General features: G+C 36.9%; 1 protein-coding gene across 5 annotated transcripts in view; it reads right to left on the bottom strand.

The window, feature by feature from the left end:
- Positions 1-328: 328 nt before the first annotated feature.
- The window catches only part of PDP2 (pyruvate dehydrogenase phosphatase catalytic subunit 2), a 29,613-nt gene continuing 2,116 nt past the window's right edge, over positions 329-27,825 (bottom strand). For 3 of the 5 annotated variants that reach the window (XM_085234826.1, XM_010717734.3, XM_003209820.5), the window contains exon 2: positions 22,783-27,601. In XM_085234826.1, coding sequence (XP_085090952.1) covers positions 25,941-27,545 — 1,605 coding nt within the window. In that variant the 5' untranslated portion in view covers positions 27,546-27,601 and the 3' untranslated portion in view covers positions 22,783-25,940. Of the gene's footprint in view, positions 721-5,471; positions 5,586-16,747; positions 16,803-22,782; positions 27,602-27,825 lie in introns of those variants that run through there. The other 2 variants (XR_014886082.1, XR_014886081.1) reach the window with 2 other exon arrangements.

Here is a 27,825-nt window from a genome sequence, read left to right on the forward strand (position 1 = left end):
ATTTCAGATCGCTGGGAATTAAGATGTTGCAAATATTTGATGACCTATATGAGGAGAAGAGACAGAGGAATCAACTTTGACTGAGTGAGTAAAAATCCATAAGTTTGTATTTCAGAGTTTTCCCTAGCTGCAGCAATAGCAGGTTTTTCACAAAGAATCAGAAAGGTTCAGAAGAACAGAAATAAAGAGGGCATAAAATGTTGTGAGATCACAAATCTGAGAAAGCCAAGTAGAGCCATCTTCTTCCTCCAAGATGCCCTTGAAAAAATAGCAAGTAAAAATAAAAAGTAAATGAGCAACCAATTTGACAGAACTCTGGACACAGACACAGGTTTTGCATTTTTATTGCTTCCTCTTCCTTCTCTAGCCAGCAAATCTGGCAATAATGGTATGAAAAGAAAAAAAATCAGATGGGAGCTGCATCTCACTTTCATTGGGTGATGGCTGAGAGGTACGTAGTGCTCTCCAAGTCGGTCCTTCTTATGTCAAATCAGTAATTGTGAATGGCACACAGAAATAGAATAAAGATACAGTTGCTCACTGATTATGTCTTCATATCTCTATGAGTTGCAAAGGCTCAGCTCTTTTCAGTGCTAGAACTGCTGATATCAGTAGAGACTCAGTAGTGACCGTAACTCAGGACAGTATCTCACAGGTCTTCTTGAACAGTCAATCTGTTCTCACTGCGGGAGAGTACCACAAGCTGAATATGTGAAGAACCTGGTAAAAGAACCAAAACCAGTTACTCGGCAGAAAGAGAAACCTCATCCCTCCCCTACTCCTTTTAATCTGAAAAGTCACCTTGCACATTGCAAGAGCTTTCTCTGTCCAACTGGCAACTTGGCAAACCTGACAAGAACAATTTGACTTTGAATGGAAGTTGGATCTGTGGCAAGCATATAGTTATAAAATAAGTCACGCTTTCCTTCCATTTGAGTGCATGTTCTATTTATGGCACATTCCAGATTATGCAAGGATTCCCAGAACACTGCAGACTCTGGTTCAAAATTATATCTGCAGAGCATGGAGCAGATCAAGAAATATTTAAAAATCCCATTGTTAGCAAATTAAGCATCTTGCAGTATTATACCTGCAGAACAGATGAGATAAATGCAAAATATGTCATAAGGCAAAGAAGAGAAGTTAGAATTCAGTTTATTTTGCTTGTTATATCATTTTAATAAATTGCATATTAAAAAACAAGCAAAGAACAAAATAGTAATTACATAAAAAGCTTAAAAGCCAAGATAAATAGTTCATTTGATTGAAAGTGAGACTTCTCTGATGTCTGAGAGACTGGGGATGTTTTATAGTATGAATGATTTAGGACAAGACTATTAGAATCCTAAATGCTTTAATGTCAATTTCCTCTCAAAATAAATGCCATAAAATAAAATTTTTGCTATCCATTCAGACATGGAATAGGAATTTTCTATGAAATTTTTTATGTTTTGTGAAGCAAACATCATGAATTTCTTAAATGTTCATGTGGAATGTATTAAATAATAAACCTCTTTCAACCAGGGCTTAAGCAATTGAAGTGACACAAGTACTTTCAAATCCTTCAGAAAAACAATGTAACAGAAGAATCATGCAAATGCAAAATCCAAACACATATATGCTGAACATATCTCTTTTTTTTCTGTGTAAGTATACTGCAAACTTCTCTACCTATAAAGCATTTCCTGCTATTTATTTCCCCAGAACACTTTAGTCATTCACATAAATTTGAAGTACTTTGTGTGCTTTGAGATAGGACAATTGACAAAGCTTAGTCTGAATTTTCAAATAACTGATCACTCCTAAAATGTGAGGCAGGGATTTCTGAAAGTCAGGCTCAATAACAGCTATTATGAAAATTTGGCTGAGGTTTGTCAAACACAAAGAAGATTCCTGATTGTATTACAGTTTATTAGCACTGAGTCATCACAGGTTTTCACTGAAATGTCAGTACAGACACAGATTTAGGTGAAAAGTATTCAAAAATATAAACTAGAGCAACGATTTCCATGCCACTGCAATCTGTCAAACTTCACAATCTTGACTAATATTTTACCAAATGGATGTATTGACTGGATATCCTGGTCTGTTGCAGATAATGAATCAATTTGGAGCTAAGCTATCTGGTTTGTTGGCTATGTAATCAACTCAAGAAAAAATTGTACTCTTTCAAAATTTTTGCAGTTTTCCCCACAATTACCAAGCCTTATTATGAAGTGAACTCTGCAGTCTAACAGTAAAAAACACCTGTAGATATGCAAAGTCATCTTCAGTAATAAGTTGAATTAGCAAGATATCTGGGCTTAGCTGTAAAATTGTGCGAGGTGTCTAAGATACTTTAAAAAGCAGAGTTTATACAACTGGAATTAAAAATCTTACCCTCAGAACTACCTTTCATGCTTGAATTAGAAGCTGGAGCTTAGCAATGTTTCCTAGCAAAATAACACTGTCACCATCATTAACAAAGTATTGCTGTCTCCATACTTACCAATGCAGAGTTTCAATCTATTAAAAATATAAAATAAGTGGAGAACGTGGAGGAAAGAAAGGGAGGTACTCCAGCCCCAAATGTAGTGAGACGTCTTTGTAAAGTACTTTTTTTTTTTTTTTTTTTTTTTGGTTAGGTGTATTTTTGTGAAATTTTACTTTAGTAATATCACTTATACTCTTCACATCACTCAAATTTTCATCTCTGAAGCAAAGTTTTTCCACCAGTGCACCATGGAAAAAAGGTGATGTGAGCTGCTCTGTTACCTATCCAATTATTCATCATTAATGGGCTGAGTTGCAATATAAACCTTCACACGTAACTTTAGAGTCAGAAAGGAGCCAGATTAGACAGTTTTAATTACCCAGGAGTCATCATTCGAGCTTTCTCTTCTCATCTCCTTTCTTTTAAATCAAACCTCCAGTCTCACTCACATGTTGATTTTCTCACATCATCCAGGAGATACTGGAATATTTTACCCAAGGTGTGAAGTAGTCTGTTTTTAGCTATCTGTTACAAAGTTAGCAGTGTTACTATTCTTACAGGGCACAGTGTGTAAGATGTATTCCCACACTAGGAGAGTATTTAGTAAGGTCACAAGGATGCCCAGTCCTTATCAAACACATTCCCTGGAAACTTGGCAGGGATTTCATTCCATGAGGGGCAAAACAATGGCATTGTTTTTAGAATCATTTAAATTTTTCAGTGTTTGTGCAGAAATGTGTATTACCAGCCTGTAAAAGAAAATTTGTTATCAGCAGCATTCCAACTCTTGTTTTGCTTTGAGAAAATTGATTTTTAATTCAGTGGAATTGTGTCACATTTATACTAGTGCAAATGAAAAAGAAGCAGGCCTTCTTCACACCACTCACAATTACTTTAGTGTTTTTAATCATTCCTTAAGAAAGAAAACTGAACTTCTAACATAATTTTAAACATTGCCAGAGACAAGCACAAGATGTAAGAATTGGATAAAAATATCTTTCGTGTCACAAAAGGATTTTATGTAACTCAAAGAAGCATAAACAGAAGAAGAGTGACTTAGAAATAGAACTCTGTAGAAAGGAAGAAGGTCAGAGTGCTGTGTCTACCTCTAATGATCACTGAGAAAGAGGGAAGTCCCTCCCCATCTTGTCTTTGTAATTTTTCTGACATTTTCCTCATAGTCTCAATCCTGTAGAAAGTGAAGCAGAACTCTCTCCATCTTTGCAGAGCTCCCAGATGGTTTATGTAGTAGCAGACTCCAAATTCTGCTGCTAAGCTGGACTGAGTAATATAGCCTGAAGAGATGTATTAAATAAGACATACCACAGTGCATGCAGTGGAAAAAGATGTGGTCTTCAAGATCAGAGGAGGGTGAGCAGGGAAATGCTTAATTTAAGAAAGAATATTTTAAAAAAATACCAAGAGGAAAGAAAAAAAAGAACAAGAGTAGAGTTAGTTTTTACCATCTCCAAAAGCTGAATATAGTATCAAAGTATGATCATTAATGAATGAAGGGACACAGGTCCTTCTGAGAACATGAGAATTTTTGTGTAACTAAGTTATGAAACTGTGGCAAAAGGAGGATTGATGATATCATAGCAAATATTTTGAATTGCATATTACCTGTATAAATTCTGCTTTCTTGATACATAATTCAGTATAATATTAACTATCTGTTACACGTGGAGACCTGCACAACTTCCTCAGCTTCAGAAAGAAATTTGAAGCCAGACAATTCATTCATTTTAAATAGGAAAAAGACTAATGCCTATATACCACCATGTACTACATCCGTGCAAATCAGAAATTATGGGTCAGCTGGAGTCTTTTTCTGCCCAGACATGTACCATTAGGCCACATGTGCTTTATACCAGGCAGCTGTGCTCCAGAAGAACAACTGCTTGTACTTTGCTCTATCATTTTTTTTTGTCTTTACAGGCACACTGGTATGACATCTTGCCATTTGCAGCAAGTTCTGGCCAGAAGACTGTATTTGGATACGGCTCCACTCCAGAAGTCCAGCAAAATAAATTGACTCAGCCTATCAGTTGGAATAAAGTCTTCTACTGAAAGACATCCTTTGTCAGAAGATGACAGTACCACTGAGGACAGCTGCACTTGGGAAACTTGAATTCTGTTCCATCAGAGATTTGTTCTGTGACCTTGAACAAATTAATAGTCTATGCCTTGCTTTGCTGCCTGAAAATATTTGCAGGGCTTCTTAAGGGTAAGTTCGCAAAGTCCTCAATTACAGTGGTACTGAGGATTACAAAAATGGACAGACACTAACTTTCTTTGGAAATACAAATTTCTACTTCAATCATAAAAAATCCCCAAGTGTACCAGCGTGTGAGCATGAGTGTCAGAAAATGCTGCAATTGCAGACAGCCTTCAAACTCTGCTCTTGGGTAATGAACATGTCTTCTGACACTTAATCAACGACTACAGGTTGATAAACAATGAACAGCATCTTGCCCTTCTGGCCTAGAGAAAGGATCATCACATATAGAGCCTTTGAGTTGTTCTGGGAAACACAGAGCTTAGGAAACTTCTGCAAGAATTATGTAGTTCTGTTATATAATTATCATTTCTTCTCTAAGATAGAAAGCTCACAGATGGTAACGCACCCTGGTTTTCCTCACGCTAGAGTCACAGTGTTCTTTGCATAACGCTCCTGGAGCTCATAGTTCAGTAGCTTTATGCCTGCCTTGATTGTAAGTGGCATTGTCAACGCTTATTCCAAAAATAAACCCTCCTGACTAATGACACAGATACTCCACAGGCTTAGAATCATCTTTTTATAGCAGCTCTTTGATTTTAGATACCAAATGTCCACTATTTTTGGCACAGGAGCTCAGAGAAACTTTCATGATCTTTAGCCTACATGACCAGTTTTGCACACAGTTCACGTTCTGTGAGAGTGCTCATGGTTTTCATTAAACATAGAGAAATATGTTTATTCTGCTGCATATTTGTACTCACTAGAGAAACAACTGACCTAGAAAGCAGAGACTGTGCTATCGCATGAGGTTTTCCACATTGCTGCTGAGATATTAAAGGCTTGTCACTTCAAGAGGTTCTTGAGGGTCTGATGATTTGATGCTTAATGGAACTGAAGAGAAAAAAATTTGCATTGAATTAACTAGAAGTGAAAGGTAACTATGGGATGACTTACATGTACGAGGGCTGCTCTGAAAGTAATGCTTCTCGTCTTATTATGTTGGCCCATGACAGCAGAGGCAGATTTAGGTGGTATGGCATTTGAAGTTGAAAATTCCCACCACTGTGTTGCTGTGTGACAAATGGCAGCAGAGGGGCAGTCTTACAAAACAGCATCCAACATGGAAGTGCATATGAAGCAAAGGTGTGTTATGGAATTACTCCATGTGGAAAAAATTGTACACACTGACATTCATTGACACTTGCTGAACATTTACAGAGACCAAACAGTGAATATGAGCACAGTGAAGAGGTGGGTGGTGTGTTTCAGCAGTAGTGACAGCAACATGAAAGACACATGCCAGACAACCATGCACAGCTGTCACACCATGAAACAAAGAGCATCTCAATCAACTCATCCATGTGAATTGGCTAATGGTGATGACTGTGCTGAAAAATAGTGTTTTGTAGCTGAGAATTTCCTCTATCAAATTGTATTATTGTGCTCTTTATAGTTGTTGTAGTTTCCATGGAAGTAAAAAGGAGGCATCACTTTCAGTGCAGCCTACAGAATTTCCTCATTTAACGATCTGGATTTAATAACCTGATTTGTTTATTTTAATAAGAGAATGTGGTACTAGTGCTGGATGCCAAATTCACTCACTTTCCAACAGAAGTTCACTGTTTATTCATAGGGCAAAGTGAAGATGTCAGTATTCAAAATATTTTTTTCTGTAAGTTGTAATTTCCTTCTAATGCAGCTCCACCAGCCATAAACATCAGCAGAAGCTAGTATGTAGGTAAAGCCCTTGGGTTTTTTAACCTATATCAGTTTAGTATATCTGGATAACAGAATAGTAACATTTTGGCAGTGCTATCTGATTCAGCCATTGCTGTCAATGTTCTAGTGAATTACATTTCTGTTGTTTACTAGTGAAGTCAGATATAAATCTCAAGGAAATATGTATTGCTACTAAATGGTCTGTAGTTTAAAAAATGCTTACCAGATTAGACCTAGTTTACAACAGTGAGTACAGAACTTGGAAAGTAATAATGTTCTGATCCTTGTACAGGATAACATTACTAGTAAGATTTTTTAAGCAAGGATTACCATTTTCATGATGACAGTATCATTTGCAGCCAACTAAATACTAGTCCAGACTATCAAATCAACTTTTACTTCAGAAAATGTAATATTATAAAATGGAACAAGTAGACACTTCAGAATCACAGCTTTAGAATGACAGAGGCCACGGCTGAAATACTGTTTTGGATCTCAGCTCCCTTCACTCTTAAGAATCAAGTGGAAAGCCACAGAGATACTAGGGACCTTGAACATATAATGTGTGAGAGGAGTCCGAGGGAAGGAGGTTTGTTTAGTCTGGAAAAAGGAAGGCCAGGGAATGTAGGTGTTGCCTTCTGCTACCTGAAGGTAGGATTTACACAAAAAACATGACAGCAACTGGTCTGTTCTCAAAGGGGCACCACAGAAGCACAAAGAAAAATAGCCACAAGATGCAACAGGGGAAAGGCTTAAGGAAAATGTAGTTCACAACAAGAGTGATTAAGCACATGTAACAGATAACACAAAGAAGATTGAAAACCTCCAAGGTTGGAGGCCATAAACCCAGAAAGACTCACATAAGCAAACAGGTACAATAATTACTTTGAGATAAAGCTAGTGGATGGCTGACTTCATTTCCAACAAACATCTCTTTGAATTGTGGCAGACATTACTTGTTTTATAAGGTTTCATGTTAACACTATGTCAATTCTATGGGATTGAAAAGTTGCTTTCAGCTTGCCTCCAGACTTAACTGTAATTCTAGTTGTTGACATGGTTTAATATTTGTTAGTGTCTGCAGTTAGAACATATGTAGTCCTCGCACTTGCCACTATACAAAGACTGCAATTCACATATGTTATTTAGGGCAGGCAAGTGGAGGAAAGGTAAGAAAGCACAGAGATCCATGGTTGATCGTTAGAAAATCAGAAACAGATTCTCATCTGTCAGTAATGCTTTTTTTCCACTGGAGTTCCTTGTTCATGTTCCCTTTCTGATAATTAGTTAACAATCACTCTATGTAATAAAACTACAAGGGGGAAAAAAAAAAAAAAAAAAATCAGTATCATGGGCACTTCTACCAATATGAAATAATTTTTGAAGTTGATTACACAGTAAACCAGTGAATAGGACTCTGTTTCTTTTGTAAATAAATATGGACCTAAATACCAATGCATTAAGGCTGCTTAAGGCTGAAAGTAGGTTGATTCCAAGTTGCCCTATTTTAGCAGGACAGACTCAAGGTATACACTTTAAGACTACTGAATGCAATTCATTTCACAATTACTTTGGAAGGATTGAGAATCTGTCAAGATTAGATTCCAAGCCTGAGCATCAAATTGTTACAGCTGAACACAGTGTTGGATATAACTGTTTATTTTTGTTGTTCATTAACATTAATATGCGCTGGTCATTAAGATGAAATTCAATCCTTTAGACTTTTCCCTTAAGGCATGCTGTCCAATCATGGCTGTTAATCCAACTAGTAAACTGTTCTTCCTCTGTATGTAATCTCCTCCTTTTAGCATTTGACCATTTCAAACACTCAGAGACCATAACTATAACCTCCCATGGAAAGCTTGTCCTCTAAACAGTAAAAAGAAAAGAATGTAAAAAAAACTGAAGGATTGAAAACTTGTTACTACCACTGCTGGATAATTCAGTGAAAAAAAATCTTTTATTTCTAAACCCTGGTATACAATGTATGTATGTCTACATTCTTAAGCTTTGGGAGATTTCTACTTCACCTTTTTTAGATCTCTACAATCACATCTGAGGACAACCCATGGAAAAGTATCTTATCTTGCACTCTGTTTGTCAGGAGGTGCTTTATTTGGAGAAAAAAATAAACAGAAAGCAGACTCAACTAAAATTAATAGAGAATCATAACATACATTTTCAACCTGAATATGGGCAACAGAAAAAATACTTAGTAAAACAATGAGCTGTTTTGCAGCAGAGTAAAGTATGAGGAAGTTTTCTTCTTTTAGCTTAGATTTTTAATTCTGCTAGTTGTCAGTAAAAATACTTAAATACTGCTAAGTATTAAAGCTGTAGTAAAGTGACTCACAACCTTGTCTTACAGCAATGCCATTTATCCTGGATAAGGAAATATGATGCATTTTCTTTTTTCTTTTGTGCAAACACTTCACAAAGATTAGTTCACATGCACAGACAGACTCCAAGGTGAGGATATGCCTTCCCTTTATAAAGACAGATGGTGCAGATCTCCTTCAGCAAGCTGTGACTCAGAACCAAAATGAAGCAGCCATGCAGCACAACACTGTACAAAAGGTGCCACTAACAGTTTTTTAACTAAGCAGAAGCATTGCACCTCAGTAACTGCTTGCTGTCTTTAGAGTCCAGGCAGGTAACTGATCCTGTGCCATACTGAAGTTAGCTTCAGGTATTGTTTAGCAGAGACATTGTATCTCACTATGCACTATTTTTCATTAAAGAACTGCCTCAGGAAGACACATAAAGCTACTGCAAAACAGCAAGCAGACAAAATTTACTTGCAGTAATTTGACTTGTAAACAAATTCTAGTTCAGGCCATTACTCATCTTACTATTGCCTTATCAGCTTACATACCCACTTTAAAGATGATAGTTATATAACTTACCATGGAGAACTTTCTGATACATTGCAAATACCCATGTCAATAGTCCCTGTCTATGTTACAGTAGTGTGAATTCAGTGACTACAATGGGAAAAGAATTCCTGCAGATTAATCCCCAAGCAAGAAGTCTAAACCTCAATTTTTTTTCTTTTTCTACTGGTTTGGTTGCCTATTTTTAACCAGAAACACCATTTATATATCTTAAATACACAAGGTTCGTGATTACATTACTCAGACTGAGTCAGACAAGGTAAATGAGAAGGCTGGAACAACGCACAGCAGGTTGCCAGATAGAAGTGAGTTATTCTGAATTTTCTTCATTTGGAATAAGCCCCAAATAGCTCCAAAAAGGGTGAATGTCAGTATGCAAGCAATCGACATAATTCTCATCTGAAATCACCTTGTAATTTAGACTTCTTTTTTAAAAAGGCAATAACTATCAATTATAGAGACCACAGACCAATATTAGACTGTGCTTTTTACAAATAAGTGCTATCAGTTTATTTCCAAGACTTGTTCAAAACCTGGTGTCATGGGTGAGCATCTCTGTCAAATACAGTCTTTAGGTAAGCTTTTCCTATCCCCACTTTGATGTGCTAGGTGGAAATGAGGACTCTGCTGACAGCGGGCCAGATGGTTGATAAAGTACAGACCTAAACACTGAGTCAAATGCTCTACAATCCCAATATATACAACCGATAGAGAAGATGGATGCTTGTCTAATTAATATCTGGCAAGCAAGAGTCAGATAAATAGTTACTAGGCAGTTTACTGAGACCTGAAGAGTTCTAGTAATCCGTGTAACAGATTCTTAAATCTAAAGCCAGCTGCCAGTCAGTCTGGGGGATTTCTCTAGACAAAGTCACATGTACTCACACTTCTTAGCTTACAGAGAATGAACTCCCACTTTCCAGAAGTGGACGTAAACAGACTTCTCAGCAGATATGAACACAATGCACACTGGCAAATTTCTATTTGTGCAAGATAAAGCTTGGAATCACAGAAAATGCATCTGGTTTATAGCGTTTACACAGACAAAACGATAAAAGCCTAAACAATCTATATTGAAAAACAAGCATTAATAGAAATTTTGGCAGAAGTTCTCATTAAAGCTCTTTCTTTATTTTCCCATATTGGAAGTCAAGAGAGGTCCTGCAGATGACACCTCACCTACTCATAACAACAGATGTAAAAGCAAAACATTTCCACCTTTTCTTAAAGACAAGCAACTCTGAATGCAGTACCTGTGTTCCTCTCACCTCCAGTTTTTAATGGTATATTTTACTGCCTGATTTTGGGAACAGCCACATTTTGCCATAAACAGACAATGCTCAGCATGATATTTCAAACAATTCCCCTTGTTCTTGAGATGCGAGCTGTGAGCTGTTGGCAAAGCAACCTGTTTGTTTTCCTAAAACAGAAATCAGCAAAGATGCATTTATTCCCAGGTATTATCTTTCTTGTCCTTAATTAACATCCCTAAGAGAGAACCAATTCTACCTACTATTGACACTGTTCCTTCTTCTATTTATGCAAATTATTCTGTTTCCCATATATATTTGGAAGAAAATATAAAATCCAAATATGACAAGTGACTGCTCAGTATCCATCTTTTGCCTAAGTGGAACTGCAAAAACAAAGAATACGTCCTTGTTCTTAGAATGTTTTGTATTTTTACTACAATCATTCCGTCATAGTGAATTAACCTTTTCCTTAAGAAACTTGAGTGATAATCACTGGAAAGAAAAATGAAGGGTATGAAATAACAAATCCTGAAGAATAAAAGAAAATGTGAGATAAAAATTGAGTCACCAGAATAATAATAAAAAAAATAACTTACAGAAATTGCCCCAGATTTTCAGACATCTAGGATTGAATGTCAAGAGACGCAAGATTTAGGAAGACAGAGATAAAAGCTTCCAACATGTTGGAGACTACCAATCCTTACCTAACACAAGTAGATTGCACTCAGCTGAAGCGTTCTGCACAGACTCAGAATTATTAGAAGATTTTATATTTGAAAAGTAGGACTGGAATGGCATAGGTATGTGAAAGAGTCATTTGGTTTGGACTTCTCAGTTTTCTTGAAGTTTACATTAGTTTCTATTTCATTCAACTAATCTTGCCTTTGAACAAAAATAGATAAGAAAATACAGCACATCTGAAAACTTAGAATGGATTTACTATCCCCCTGATACCTGCAGGTTTTAACATCATGTTTTCAGCTACTCCTTGCAGCTGTTGCAACTAAGAACTCATTTCTAAGCATCATTTCTTTGAAATTACAGGAAGAGCTTTCTGCTCAGGCAGGGCAGAGCAAATCTGTTTGCGACCAGGACAAATCCGTTCTCAGATAATTTCTTTCAATTACCATTGGCACAAACAATTACCATTAGTCCATAATACGTAACTTTTGCAAAGTTGCTAACACTTTATCCAGTTGTCTCAGTCTCTGAAACAGATATGGTATGGGAGAGCTGAGAGTTATTACTTACCAAAGAGTACCTGAAAGCTAAATAAACCATTCTGGAACAAACTGCATTAAAAATACTCAGCATCACATTCCCTTTTATTATTTTCTTATTCCGAATAAAAGCATCCCAGAAAGACAGTTTCTTTAAGCATGAGATTGCACCAGAGAACATTCAGAATCTGATACCATCAGTCAGCTCTCAGTGCGTTAGATTCCTGAAATTCTCAGGCAACGTGCAATAGCACTGAAATAAAAAAAAAAAAAAAGTGAAAGAATGAAAAACATTTACCATGCAGTTGCTAAGACAAACTGGCCTCTAGCTACTGACCATTCATAAAGGGATTTGAAATGAGCAAGCTTACAATAAGGAATGATGCAAACTTACATTACACATGAAGTAGGTTTCAAATCTAGATATGACATCAGTATAAATTTTCTTTCCAAGGTGAAATGAAATGAGCATGTTCTTCAAAGGCTGATAGCACTGTGTCCTCACTATTCAGTCTGAATCAGTCTCCTCAAGTTACAGGCTGTGATGCTGTTCTACAGTGAAAAGAATTAGTCTTCCCTGTTGTGCGAGCCTTTACTAAATGTAGCACAATGTAGCTGACGTTGCTTAAAGGCTGTAGGTACCTCATCAGTGCCACTTTTTGCTGAAATAAGCACTTACAGTTCCTAGGCATTTAGGAAGCATGATATTCCCACTACTTTCCCATTTGTTACATTGCAGAGGAAGGATTAAAGATTCTAAACACATTTAATGTGAATTAAGAACCTAAAAGTCAACACTGGGGGGGGGGGGGGGGGGGGGGGGGGGAATCAAATGAAAAATCTGGCCACAATACACGTGTTGTGGTATTAAATAGCTGTTCCGAAATGGTTACTATGTACCTCCCATGAAGACCATCTCCTCAAAAAACAAAACAAAACAAAAAAATCCAAATGAAAGTATAAAGAATCAGTCATTTTCATGTTGAAAGGAAAGGCAGAGTGTTTGTTATGTTTTGAAAACTTCCCAGTAAGGTCTGAACAGAATCTACACAAGAAGAGAAATCAAGATGAAAATAAGCAAAACTGTTTTGAAATGAGTTGAAGATGGTAAGCAGGTAATTAAGATTCTGGACAGAATTAATTTTAGTTTAAGGAGTAGAAAGATAGCAGCAGCAAGGTTAGCGACCCTAACACCACCATTTTCTCTGGAAATGTTCAATATACCAACGCTTGAGCTGACACTCCAGGCAAGCCTGGAAGCTGAATGATAAGAGAGAAAGGTGAAAGTAGCACAGGAAACCCAACACTGATACTAAGAGAAAATAATGAAGGGAGATGAGGACTGACAGCAAATGACAGATCACAAATACTACTGGAACTGAGATCATGGAAGCAGGATGTGAAGGAGTGCACTGATGAGCCATGGCCTCCTGAGTGAGACCAAATCAGCAAAAAATCTTTTCTGGTTAGCTGGGAGATCTGAGCTCGAATGCAGATAGAGTGAAAACATCAGAAAACATTCAGCAGTTATGTCAGATGGGTCACTAAGATGCAAGTTTAAAAAAAAAGAAGTGGAAACCACAGAGGATGAGTGAGTTGGAAATCAAAAGGAGGGGAAACAGTTAAGTGAAAAGAACATAACAATAGCACAGATGAAGTAAAGAGAAGAGCTGGATGTGAGTGCAACATAAATGGAAGAGAAGCTGAAATTCCTTATTACCATGAGTAACAGAAATTAAGAAGAGGCCTTCATAAATGAGAGAGCCTCCAGGTGCTCCAAGATGCAGGCTTCTGGAGACTGCGTAGGTGCTTTCTGAGCACCACCAGGCAGCCCAGACTCCTCACAGAGCCCTGTGGTTGCCCCAGAAAGGCATGACAGTGCCCCAAAGGCAACATCATACGCAACAGAACCCAGGTCTCAGAGATCACAGATACCACAATCCTTGGCTTGGGGAAAAGGCAGGGTACTGCAAGAGAAATAAAGAGTACAGCTTACTGGAATTAAAAGTTTAAGAACTGGGAAGAGAGACGCCTTGTCACTCACAGCCAACAACAAAGAAATGGAGGAGACTAGACATCTGGCTTTAACTGGTAAAGAGGCAGAAAGCTGTGTTCAAACAACAACAACAACAAATCAACATTTTGATGATAGAAATGCATGAAAATCACTTAATATATCAAAATATGTAGCCTGCATACCTAAATAATATTCTATTTCATCTGAAAACCATTCCTAGGTAAGCCATTTAAATTCAAACAGAGCTGGTGCATGCACAGAATAGCCTTTTCATGGAAAATTAAGGCTTTTTATTCCTTTCCAGAGAATAGAAATGAATTGTAGGGTTTATTTCCATATAGCATTTTATTACCTCCAAATATTCAAATTTTTACCTTAGAAAATCCAAGTGTGACTGTGAGGCTACGAAATATGTGGCTACGAAGCATTTCAGCTTTGCTAAGCCGACATAAAATTATTTTTTATTTTTGTGAAAGTTCACGTTCTATACTCTACTGAAAATATCATACATGCTTTGAACCTTCAAACAAAAACAGAACAATTACAACAACAAAATAAACTCCAATCTGTTCATAAAGAAAAAATGATGACTTCAAATTACTTTCAAATAGAAATTGTTCCTCAGTCTTGCTTGGCAGGTGACAGGTTTTACAGACAAGCTTTAAGTGCTCCAACTAGACATAAATAATAGAAATAATTACACTGTCTTTATAAAGCAGTATGAACAATTATACTGCAATATAAAAATCTATTTCTGCTATAATCAGCAGTGAATCAGATGCCCATTAATGAATAAAGATTGTGAATCACAACCTTCAGAAGATCTAAGACTATAAAATACAGCTTCTTAAAATTTGCCCTGAAGCTTGCATTAACAATGGTATGACCAGAGAGGGTTAACAAATAACTTGAGTTTGGGTTCACTGACCTAGCCTGGGTACATCTGATGTGCACCAGTTGTTTTGGTATGGATTTGAAATCCAGTACACATGGGGTCAGCCAACTCCTAAGGACACATTTTTACAGTATACTGGGAAACTACCATGCTCTGACTTAGAAAATACAGTGTCATACATTTTAAAAAGATATTTTCAGAAAGCAAAAGAGCCTGGTTTAATACAAAACACTTTTAAGTAATTTCTTATTTTATCTGAAGCAATTCACTCATCCATCAGTATCCAATTAAACCTGTATGAGTCAGATTGTAATATTGGCTGCTGATGACTAATAAGGCAAGTCAACATCTATACATAGAACTACTCAGTGATGATACAGCAATTGGCAACTTCAATTAGGGACAGTGACTATGTTTTTTTTTAGTTTGTTTCTTTCGCTTTGAGTTTTTGAAGTGATAGAAAATTGTAGTAAGACAAATAAGAGGAGGATACAGAGACCTTTGAACCTTGGTCTCCCTTATTGTGACTTCTAAATGTACTTCTAAATGTACATCTTTTAATAGATCTATATAGGTCACTCCAAAATAAGAGGCATTGCTTTCAATTTATTTCCAAAAGTACAATGGATACAAAGAGCATAGAAAGACTGTTTGATAGAGCAAATTCTCAAATGTTTTTCAACACAGTCACAATGATTAGCATTTTCACCAGTGTTGAACAAGAGCCTGCATGACGTGCTTAGAAAAATCTGCATCAGTGGAGGTGACCCACTGTCACTGCCACCACTGGTGAAATACATCACCCACTGCCTCAGTGTGCTCACATCCACTGTTAGGTCTTTGTAAACATTCAGCAAGCATCCATGAATGTTAATGAGTGCAATTTTTTCTGCATGGAGGAATTCAATGACACATTTTTGCTTCATATGCACTTCCATGTTGGGTGGCAATTTCTCAGACTGCCTCTCTGCTGCCATCTGTGACACAGAAACAAAATGTAATGGGATACTGGGGGTAAGGTTCAACTTCTACTGCCTTACTTCCAACATCTGCCTCTGACTTAATGGGCCACAAAATGCTTTGTCAAAGAAATATTCTAACGTTAGAAATTTCCTGTAAATTGGGAAGTGAAAAAGATAGTTTTAAAATATTAGCATCAAAAAAATCAGGAGGAAAGAATGGCATCACATAGAAGTTGTATGTATTAACAACAGACATAAACACAAGAAAAAAAAGACAGAATTAATGCACATCTTTTTAATGAAGATTAAGTAGAATAAGAACATGACTTCTCAATTGTGGTGTTTTTTTTTTTTTTAATTACTTTTCTCACATACGAGAAAATAAGGCTTCTTACAATTATCTGTTATACGTAATGCCTCACAGAGACCACACACACTGTGAGTTAAGATTTAGCCTTGTCTTCATGTCTAGCAACTGGCTTTTATCCAGGCCACCACTTCACATTATAGTCCCATCCACGACAGCAATGCTGTGCTATAGATAGTTGCTCCAGAGAAATGTATCTGAAACTTAGCAGGCAGAGAAAAGGATGCACACACAGATTCAAGACATGGTTCAGCTATGGTTTGCTAACCAAGAAAATGTTTCTCTTTTAGCAGAGCCAACTGATATGGCAAAATGCTGAATGAGTGCTGTCTAGCCCTGGACTTGCTCAGATATCTCTACACTGGACTGCACACTCTACACAGTCTCATTTTTTCTACTTTTAATTACTAAAACTATACTGACAGTCTGCTGCTGGCCAAAGTCCACATCCCATACCTGCACATCATAACTTTCCATATTCACAGGACCCCTATTTAAATATAATCATGTAAAATGCATGTTGTAAAGAAAATAATGAGCTTCATCTGTGAACTCCTCATTATAAACACATTCAACAGATGAACTTGTCTGCTTTCCGTATGCAGTAAGAAAGCTGAAGTGAAGATGTGCTAAGAATAAAGCATAAGCAGTGAGATAATACTATTCTTAAATAACAAATGTACATAACTTAGAAAAGTAGCCTACAGTTCCTCTTCAGTTACTTACTGTGTCTCAAGATAATAGGGTCTTTCTCTGCATGGTCAGCATACTTCGTTTCTCACTGGGGAAAGAGGAAGTAAAGAAATGAGTTAGTTTTATTATCATGAAATTAGTTTTATTATCATGAAATAATATCCTGACTTAATTTGGTATCCAGCCACATTTGAAGTCACCCAGTATGGGAAGAGCTAGGACAAAGTCTTCATGCATGCCCTAGCACCAGACTTTCAACTTCTGGAAGGTACTATGTGCCAGGCACATTCAACACAGAACTTGTGCACAGATCCTCATGTTGTCCCCAGAGGACATATTTCTAGGCTGATGCAATAAGCCTTTAGTCTTCCACGAGACTAGATAGTTTAGAGGATTAATATATTTTCCATTAGTAATCCTCCTTGAGATGCTGAAATAGAATCACTTCTCCATAAATTTGCTTTACCACTTCAGTACCTAGCATTGCTAGAGGAGACATCTCTGTCTCTTACATATAAGGAAGATAAGCAGAGCTATTTTATTACAGGATTTAATTTCACGTAAGCCTCACCTGAGGAAGACAACTCAAAATACCAGAAGATAACCCACTGTATACATACTTTTTCTGTAATATCAACGTTGTTTTTTTCTCCTCTTATTCTAATATATACTACCTTGAATCCCTTTTCTTTCTATCACCCTAAACAGTAACATAACAGTCCATTCACAGCATAACCCTTTAGAACCAATTTTGAGATTTGCTTGTATTTCATCAGCTCAAAATTCCTGTGTATTAGATCAGATTTTTCCAGTTAAGATGCTAATGAGGTAGAATTTCTCATTTTGGTGCCCCTTAAGTTCTATTTATAGAATCCTTTCCAACAATGAATTCTGTTCATAAAACAAGGTCTGATTGTGCTCAAAAATAAGTTACAATGAGCCCTGTCAGCAAATATTAGATAAAGGTAGTGCTGAAAGAGAGAAATGAATACTTCACATTCATTTATGATTTATGAGTTCAGAGTTGAAATGGAAGCTGCACATAATAATGAACAATGGAAATACCTTGTTTGGTGAGGACGAATAAAAACTTTCAGCTTGAATAAGCCATCAATAGATTATTGATCTAAACCATTACTGCTAAAAAAAAAAGTTCAAAAACCCAATGTTAAAAATACACTATCAGCTAATAGTTAAAATATTCTTTCATCACCATTAGATGATAGATTTGTAATCCCTAGAGTCATGATGAGTACTGCACATCTACAGCTGCATCTCCTCTGCAAATAGAATGCATGCATATAGAAGTTTCAGACTCTTACCCATTTCAAGTGTTTCAAGTAGAGGTCAATTGACTCTGGACAATATCCCAGGATCTTACGGTGGTAAACTTCCATGTGACCACAAGAGAGCACAACAGTGCATTTTCCACTCCATGACAGAATTTTTTTTTAATTATTATTTTTAAAAAAGTAGCCGTATGTGTTTTTAGTACAATATTGGCATCTTGAAATGACAAAAATAAAGAGCCGGTCCACTTGCTGCTATATGTATGAGGTTGCTTCCTACTGCTTCACTTAAAAAGCAGAACTTTACAATTTCTAGTTTCTTCAAAAATGTTTAGCAAAGCAATAGAAAATATTCACACCAAGCTGAAAAGAAATCTATTGCATTTGTAAAGTTTCTGAACTTTTTGAGCAAAAGAAATTTCAGAGAGGATTGTTTTCATCAGCACTATGAATAAAAGATGAGTTGGCAGGAAAATAACGTAGAAATATTTATTACTAGCATTCACCAAAAACAATAGAATGCCTCTAAAAGCCTGAATGGAAAAAAAAAAATTAAAAATTAACTAGGACTACAGAAAAGGAAATGCTGATAATTGAGGATACCTACTTTTATGTCACATGACTGGAAAACCACACACAGAAGTTAAAATCTAATTGAACTCTTTTTTTTTTTTTAACATCATTGGAAAAGGGGAGACATATGGCATTGTTTTTTTTGCAGTTTCTACAGAGGTCCTCTGCTCTTTTCTGTGTAGTGTCACAAAAGAAACTTTCAGAATATTGGCTAGTACAATCCATTTCCATATAATCCATAGCCAAACATTTCAAAGACACAAGAACTTACTTTAAACAAAGTCACAATAAAAATAAATTTACACATCTTTTCAGGGTCTTCAGGAAATATACTCAACTATTTTCATAGTTAAGTAAAACCTGCAAATATCTTTAATTCAAAATGAGAATTTACACAGGATTTCCCAGAAGATCAAAGAAAACCATTGGCAAACAGCAAGTTTCTTTAATGCATTAAAACATCAGTTAGGGATGGACGCATAGCTTTTATGTGCTTAACACAGGCTTGCCAAAAGCATAGTTAACTCTGTTTTTACTTTGTTTAAATTAATAAATTGCAGCATAAGCCCCAACCCTATCAGATTTTAATCTTGATGTACATCCTCTGGAAACTCAACCAATGACTTGATTTCATTTTTAATAGAAAAAGATCTGATTAGCAAATAAATCAAATGGTTTTGAGATCAGAATCTGACCCAAGTCTAAGTATAGAGGTATTCCACAGAGGATCAACACTAATCCAAACTCAGCAGCCTTGTTCTGCTCCAATTCCACCCATCATTTTAATCTTTCAGTTGAGTTGCCAATACTGCCTGAATTACTTTGCTTCCATGGTAAGCGATGAGAAACAGAGGCTCAAACCTATCTCAGAGTGAAGATTGGCATTAAACAGAAGGTAAAGTAAGCCTGCCAGGACAGTCCATCTCTTACCTGTGACGACACAGAGGACAAAGCAATTATCTGTATCACCAAGTACTTCAGATCTTTGATACATGCTGTACTACACTGCATTGCTGTAAAGCAGCCAAACAGTTGAAAGAGCTTTTATTTTGCTGCTTGCAGCATCGCTTCAATGTGCACCAGGCTGAAAGCATGTCTTAGAATTCCCTTCCCTGCTGTGTGTGGAGGAAAGACATCGCCCTTCATGTTGATCGAAGAGAAAGCAGTGTTGCCCCTTTTTCTTAAAGTATTTGCCCAGAACAAGAAGCAGAACTAATCACTGTGAAGTAATGAAAAGAAAGCAAGGGTGGAGAGAGCAACAGCAAGAATACGTAAGAGATGCAAGCTTCAATAGTTACAGCAGAAATGCAGACAATATTTCATGTTACACCTATCTATTCCTCAAGCCTTCATTTTTTTCCAGAATTCCAGCTGACACCAAGGATGAACAGAAGGATCAAAATGTCTCTATGAACACCAAGACACCGAGATACAAGAGCAGACCTCCATCATCTCAAAGAAGCAAGGCTCCTCATTCCTCTTTAATTTCCCAAACAGAATTTCTTGCAAAAGCTAACATCCTAAATCATAGCATAGCCATGGGGCAGCTGTGAACATCTGCAGCATTCAAGCTGCATGACAGCAGGAGTCAGGCAGACAGGTAACAGTTCAGCAAACAGTTCTGCAGCTTAGGAAGCAATTTTTCTTTCTTCAGCAATTGAAGACTTGAGGAAAGAGGCTTCATTTTCTTGCATCTAGCAATGCCAAGACAAGGAAATTGTTTTCTCAAAAGCTTAATCACTTTCGTTACTTGAGCCATTACAAGCTGGCTTTGGCAAAAACAACAACAAAAAAAAAACACACTCAAAAAACTGAAGTTAATCAAACCCAACCCTTGCTTAGATTACCCAGTTCTGAGGAATTTTGTTAGCAGCACCCAAAATTCATTTGTTAGGGACACATAGCTAAAAGCAAAAACGTATTAAAGTCATCAGAATAACATAGCTCTCCTGCAAAACTCAACTGACATCTTCTGGCCAACCTTGGTTTTACTGGTTGGTAATCAAACACTTCTTCAGTTATAGCAATCAAATTAAAATCCTTTTTGTTAAATAAAAACACCTCCAAACTGTGGAGCATGAAGTCATGATTTAAGAGCTACTCCACAGCAACAAGAGCCAATTCAGAGAGCATAAAGCAGAGCACAATGAACAAAAACAGAATAGAGAATATCAAAGGCTCTGCTGAGCTCACCTCTCCCTCAGCTGACACTAGTTTCCAATACCTACAACGTTTCCAAAGCTAGCATCTTTTGCCTGGTGAGAGAAGTTTGAAATCAGTCTGAGCTAACTAGCTCACCCTGTTTGCTCACTTGTTTGCCGACTGTGTTTCCAGCACCTTTAAGCCTTGCTCACTGACATTCCTCCTCTGCCCCCGACCCCATTCTTTCTAATTCAGAAACATAGCTACAAAGCAAAAACAAAACAAAACAAAAAGTATATTTTTTCCCCTTTAAGAAATGCCTAGTTTAAAAGTTTATTTCCTTAATCCAAATAGAAATCAAAACGCTGCTTCCTTTCCACAACTGCTCCACTCTCATTCATCTTTTTTCCTTCAAGTTCTTAAAAGAGCCTCAAGCCAAAGCATTCTGAGGGGCTCCGTTCAAAAAGCATAGCTACTTGCCTGCCAGCTGAATTACTACACGTACTCCAGTATGTACTAGATTAAGAAAGAGCAAAAGTTTTTTTGTTAATTTAGCATTCAGTATTTGCAATTGTAATACTGAATTACATCCAGTCATGCACAGTCAAAAGCATAAGCATTTAACAGTTTTAAGAAAAGATGAATTAGATGAAAAAAAAAAAAAAAAAAGAAAAAAGAAAAAAAAAAAGAAAGCACTGATAAGTTTCACTTGGAGAAAAAAAGTATATGGAAAGTTCCAAACCCACAGCTACTATGAGTTTATGCATAAGATCTCATCTGCTTAAAACTTCACTTAGAACTTCAAATGAAAACTGAAGTACTTTCTCATCTGTAAAAGTGCAGAAGGATAATGCTTAAGTGAAATTAAAACAAGTTATTTGCATCTTCTCTGCCACATCCACACAGCAAAACAGCAGCAAATAGCCAGTACACACTTTTGCTCAGGCTCAAAGAAGCCAAACTCAAGCAGATGCCCAGATGTTTGATAGCACAGAGATCTGGCAGGGGCCAAAGGGCCATAACGTTGCCGAACAGCAGCTAACTAACGCAATAAGAAACAAGACTCTCTCTTACCTGGCTGATAACTGGAGAGATCTGACAGCAGGTTCTTGAACTGGCCCTCCAAGATAGATAAGGGTTTAGTAAAATATCAAGGGTTTCATATGACAATTATACTTACTTGGAGGTTAACTTCTCAGCAACAAATACAAAGAAAAAACACCTCTTGTTCATGTCAAACCATGGTTTGTAGCCTTAAGACCAACACATCTCTCAGATACTTTTCTGCTTTCTCTACTAAGGTATCACAGTAGTGAAGATTGCATAGAAACAGCGTGCAGCAACAGCGTGACTGATACTGACAAAACAAGATGTTAACAGTTCTACTTCCAGCTCCTCTCAGTAGAATTTTAATGCCAAATAGTCTTTGACTAAAATACCAAATATGTGTATATACACACAAATATGCACATATACTCAAAGTTTAGACAGCCTGCCTTACCCTTATTTTCTTTTCATCCTGCAAGAAGGCAAGACAGAATGAATGGAAACAAAGTTAAACCTCAAAGACTAAGTACATGAACTCACCAGCCTGCTGGAATTCAACAGCTTTCAGTGTTTCTGCAGATGTCACGCTTGTGATCTGTTACAGCACACACAGAGCTTTAACCACGAGTGAACACACATATGTGAGCCTACGAAAGACGTAATATTTTTGCATTGATCGTGAAATTTACCAAAGCACAGATAGGCTGTTCTGGTCAAGGAACACATGCTCCCTCTGCTGACTGGTTAATTTAATGGAACCTCAATGGTACCAAGATGTCATTATGTATTAACTGTTTACATTGTGAGAATACAGCATCGGTACAAGCTTCTAAGGAAAATAACAGTGCCTATTTATTTGCCTATTTATTTTTATCTGAGCTTGAATATTTACCTTCTCTGCACAGGAATCTAGTGTATTTTCCTGTGAGCATTTAGCAGAAAGAATGCCAGATTCTGATAAAGCAACCACAACATTAAATCTTACATCCATTTATAAAAATCACTTTAAACTTCAAGTGTGTCATAAATATTTTTATTTACAAAAACAGTGATTTTCCCCAATTTACAAAGAAGTTACAAAAAAATCAAATATATTATGAAGGCTTGAACATTTGTATACTAATAACCATAATCATTCAGGAACAAGAGTTTTGAACAAAAAACAAAGTGGCAAAATTGTACTTCAACTCAAGGTTTAAATATTAGAAAAGAATATTTCTGTTAGTATTTACATCCACGCTTAATTTCAGGTGTGTTACCTACATGGCAGAATACCCACCTGAGACACCAGATTTTGAGAAACATAATTTAGTTGAATGTTTTTGACTACTGCTTCTTTAGATAGTCACAGTATTTAAAGAAAAACACACTCCAAACACAATGGATACTGCAGGACTTGCACCTAAATGTGCTTTGAAGTCCTCACATCAGAGTGCTTGCACAAGTGCATTAAGGCATTAAGTTGTTAAACAATGTTGACTCTCCAAGTCACAAAATACAATGTTTATTAATACCTATTAGCTGTGTTTGCACTTAGAAATGAAGATATATGTGATATAATTCAAACTGATAATTATCTTCTTTACATATCAGGATATATTGTTGTCATTAGCATGTAACAAATTCCAGGGAATGTACAGTTCAATCTGTAATTTGCTTTTTTATCAAAACAAACTAACTGGTTTAATGTTATCCTTCTCCACTCTAGGATAATTATGATGTTGTGTGTTAAACTGAGCAAAACCAATGAGAAGTAGTACTCTTCTGACTGTGAAATGGATTCCCTAAAACAATCATTATTGACTAGCAGCTGCAATTACAACAACCTGTATAAGGGCATATTTATGAGTAGCACATGGAAAGAGTCGTAGCACTCTAACAAGCACAATGTAGATTTCATCTCTGGCTCTACTTGAAAAAAGAACAGAACAGCCTATTTTTGTGTCCCTTATACTAGGAGCCTTGCTGTATATCACAAGTTTGCTAAATAACCTTCATAAGAATTGTATCACTTGATACCAGCTCTAATGTGGTTTGGTTTAGGCCCTTTGTTCCTCTGGCCACACTGTTATGTAATTTCTTTATTAAGAGGTAGTCTAGTAACACATGCTTTTATACCTAAGAATCAAAGCAATGAAGCACCTAAGTAATGACCAGGTATTTTCAGAGCAAATGGAACAGCTCACTTAAAGCCAAAGGTGTTCAGAACACTGTTTAATAATGCTCCTCTTCACCCAACTGCCTTGCAGGTAGGCTCAATCCTTTCTAAGGTTTCACAGACTGAATATCATTGTTTGTTTTTTTCTGGTAGACAACATTTTTGTCTCCGTAGTTTCAGCCTCAGGAAGTGGGTATATTTTAAATTACTGAACTCAAGAGACAATTTCAGCATCCCCTGTGAGATGCTGCATGAACCTAAAGCCCTCCAGCAGTCCCTAACACCAAAAACCTAAATCTTAGATGTCTCATGCCAATACTGTTTTGCTGGTACCATATGCTGCTCACTCCACTCAAAAAAGCATAACTACTTGCTCACCAACTGAACTGCTACACGTACTCCAGTATGTACTAGAGTAAGAAACCTTTTCTAGAGCAAAAGTTTTTTTGTTAATTTAGCATTCAGTGTTTGCAATTGTAATACTGAATTACATCCAGTCATGCACAGTCAAAAGCATAAGCATTTAACAGTTTTAAGAAAAGATGAATTAGATGAAAAAAATAAAAAAAAAGAAAAAAAAAGAAAGAAAGCACTGATAAGCTTTGATAAGTTTCACTTGGAGAAAAAAAGTATATGGAAAGCTCCAAACCCACAACTACTATGAGTTTATGCATAAGATCTCATCTGCTTAAAACTTCACTTAGAACTTCAAATGAAAACTGAAGTACTTTCTCATCTGTAAAAGTGCAGAAGGATAATGCTTAAGTGAAATTAAAAAAAAAAAACAACAAGTTATTTGCATCTTCTCTGCCACATCCACACAGGTTCTCACACAGCAAAACAGCAGCGAATAGCCAGTACACATTTTTGCTGCCAACTAACGTGCATAAACCAGAAAAAGAACCACAGGAGAACACCATATGTGAAATTTAAGCACAGTTCATTTGCAAGCTTTGGATAACAACCCTAGAAAACAGTATTAAACTGTTTTAAAATGCACAGAAGTATACATTCAGAGACTAGAATATACATTCATTAAAGAAAATATCTGTAGCTATAATAACAAACTGATGTTCAAAGACAAAATTAAAGAGATTTTAGTGAAATAACAGCACTTCTGTACTCCAAGTCAAATCTGAAGACAAAGGTGTTGTGTGTTGTTGTATTTACCTTTAAATGCACTTTTTATCTTCTGAATCTGTCAAACCTCACTTAAATTACAGTTGGCGTTCATATGCAGCATTTCATAGATCTATACTTAATACAAAGTATTTATTCTCTAAGCAATAGATGAATGAATGCTTGAATTTCAAATGTTAATTCCTGAGCAGGGGACCACTGAGTCCCTTGTGCGCATTTGAGCCACATGCTGTCATACAAATCCACACACAGTTAAGAAAATGTGCATCCACGCATGACTGTTGAAGAAAATACATTTTTGTTTCTGAGCTTAGAAAAACAGTAAGAAAAAGTATCCAACAGTCTCAGGGCTGCCTGAACCACCTCCCTTAGTGCTGTCTCTAAAACAAAGCTTCACATACACAAGGTGAGTACCTGACACTGCCACATCAAATAATGGTTTGGAAGTTTATTGAATTCAATTACAGTGCTTCAGGAAAATGCTACTCATTTTCTATAACAGTAGGACTTCCCTACGCTCCACGCAGCTACAGATATTACCCATCTGCCTACTAAATTTTAACAGCCTAATTCAAATTCATCTCCTTTGTTCATTTGTAAAATTTTACCAGCAGTTCCCATGGAATCGGAACTGAGTCAGCAATCCTTAGTTCAGCTGCACTGCAGTGAAATTTCATCAAAACATTTTTCTTCAGAGTTTACAGACCTGGAAATCCAGGGAACTGTCAACAAATTCACTTGCAGAAGTGTTTTTTTCAGAACTAGTAAGTAACAAAAAGGTTTCTAACACTGGTAACAGCTTGACTATCAAGGAAAAACAGTAATGGTTTCAATATCAAAGTCGGCTAGCAGTACAGAATAGCAGCAATGCAAGTCTCTATTTGTTGTTTCTGTAATAGTTTTCAATTGCTTCCGAATTAAAATACACTACAGTAACTGTGATATCGTCTCTGTACATTCTCGCAAGGTCTTCAGGCAGTGTCAGCATCGCAGCAAGTTTCTCTTGGTCCACTTCCCCATATTCATTATTCCCAATTGCATGCCGTATTAAGTGCGTTGCTATGTTCTGGTCCAGTGAGGTAATACCCCTGTTTTTCCTCTGAAGTAACAGGTTGTGCAAATAACCCAAATTAACTGGTTTCTCAAAAGCCAGTTGTGGTTTCTGCACATTAAGCTCTGTAAGGTGTCCAGCAACTAGTTTTACAACCTTTTCATTACTGAGCATCTCCCATAGTCCATCTGAAGCAATAATGAGAAACTTATCTTTGCTTCTTAATTTGTGGTATGTGACTTCAGGCTCCGCTGTTAAATATGGAGGTGTATGGTAGTTTGGAGGAACATACTGATAAATATTTAAAGCCCCAACATTGCAGCTATTCTCGAGAACGCTGTGTTGCAATTCTTTACTCCATTTTAGTTGCACATCTCCAAAAGCTCTGGAGGGCATGAGAATCCCCAGCAATCTGTCATTCACAAATAGCGTTTTCTCCTCAGATCTAGGATGTTCTCTCTTTAGTCTTCTGATTTCAGATTCATCATAGGCGTTGTGGTCTCGTGTTAGAGGGAGAGCAGACCAAGTTCCATCTTCTTCATGAACCCCTAAAATTGCTCTGCAATCACCAGCATTTGCAACATGCAGGTGAACACCATCAATGTGAGCTACACACGCCGTTGCACCAGAAAAAGCTACCTGAAGGGCAGTGTTTCTCACCAATTCGTTTTCCTGGGGAGCCTGAACTTCCAGTGATATGTCTGAGTCTAACCTTTTGAATGCGCTTATCATGGCTTCTTCCAAACTAAATCCTGGCTCAATGTCTAGGTCCAGTAAATGCTGCCAGTAAACTCGCAGGCTCTCAAAATACTGTGAAGTCATTTCTCGATGCTCTACATCATTTGGATGCTTGTGCAACTGCAGAATAGGAATAACTGGTTTCATGCACTCCACAGCAAGCTCCATTTCTTCCAAAGTTTGTCGAGACATGAGAGAAACTGCTATGTAATGAAGTAGTCTCTCACTTACTGCCTGAGCACAAGCAGAACCAGCATGGCCATCAAAGACACCAAACATCATCCCCCTGGTCTGCAAGCAAGTGGCTGCACTCCTGCGGTCTTCAATAGGAGTATTGGATGCCAGCTGGTTACTTTCAAACTTCAACACAGAATTAGTACTTTTACAACTTGAATCCAATATTTTATGGGATAATTCACCTGCTCTGAGTATATCGTTGATTTGTGATGGAGACAACTGGAAAGAGAATTCTTCTTCTTCAGTGGAGGTATGCCTGAATGCTTTTCTCAAGGAGAAAATATTGTCTAAGCTGCAGGTCCCAGCAGGGTAGAGAAGTGTTTTGGAAAAAACAAGCTTCCATTTTATTTTGTGTCTGTTTGGGACACATATGGAATACAAACGTCCTCTTCTATGTAAAACAAAGCTGTTTCTTGCTGAGCCTAAGATCCAGGATGATACAGTTCTTGACATCATAAGTCACTCCACAAGTAGGAGCAACTTCTTTCAATCAAGCAGGATGTCCTTATAGTCTGCAATAAAAAAAAAAAAAGCACACAACTTGCAAGTTTCACAAGATGCTTTCTATACAGCAATTTTCTGTACAGCAATACAAAGAAGTCCAGAGCTCTCAGAAATGTTCAGAACAGCTACGGATACAAGCATCTAAGAAGTGATACAGTTTCCATTACTTAATTACAATCTTGGTGAAATTAACTTAGCATATATCTGTCTCTTATCAATTAATTCAACAGAA

Source organism: Meleagris gallopavo, chromosome 13, assembly GCF_905368555.1.
Source record: "Meleagris gallopavo chromosome 13, MGAL_WU_HG_1.1, whole genome shotgun sequence".
NCBI classification, from domain to species: Eukaryota; Metazoa; Chordata; class Aves; order Galliformes; family Phasianidae; genus Meleagris; species Meleagris gallopavo.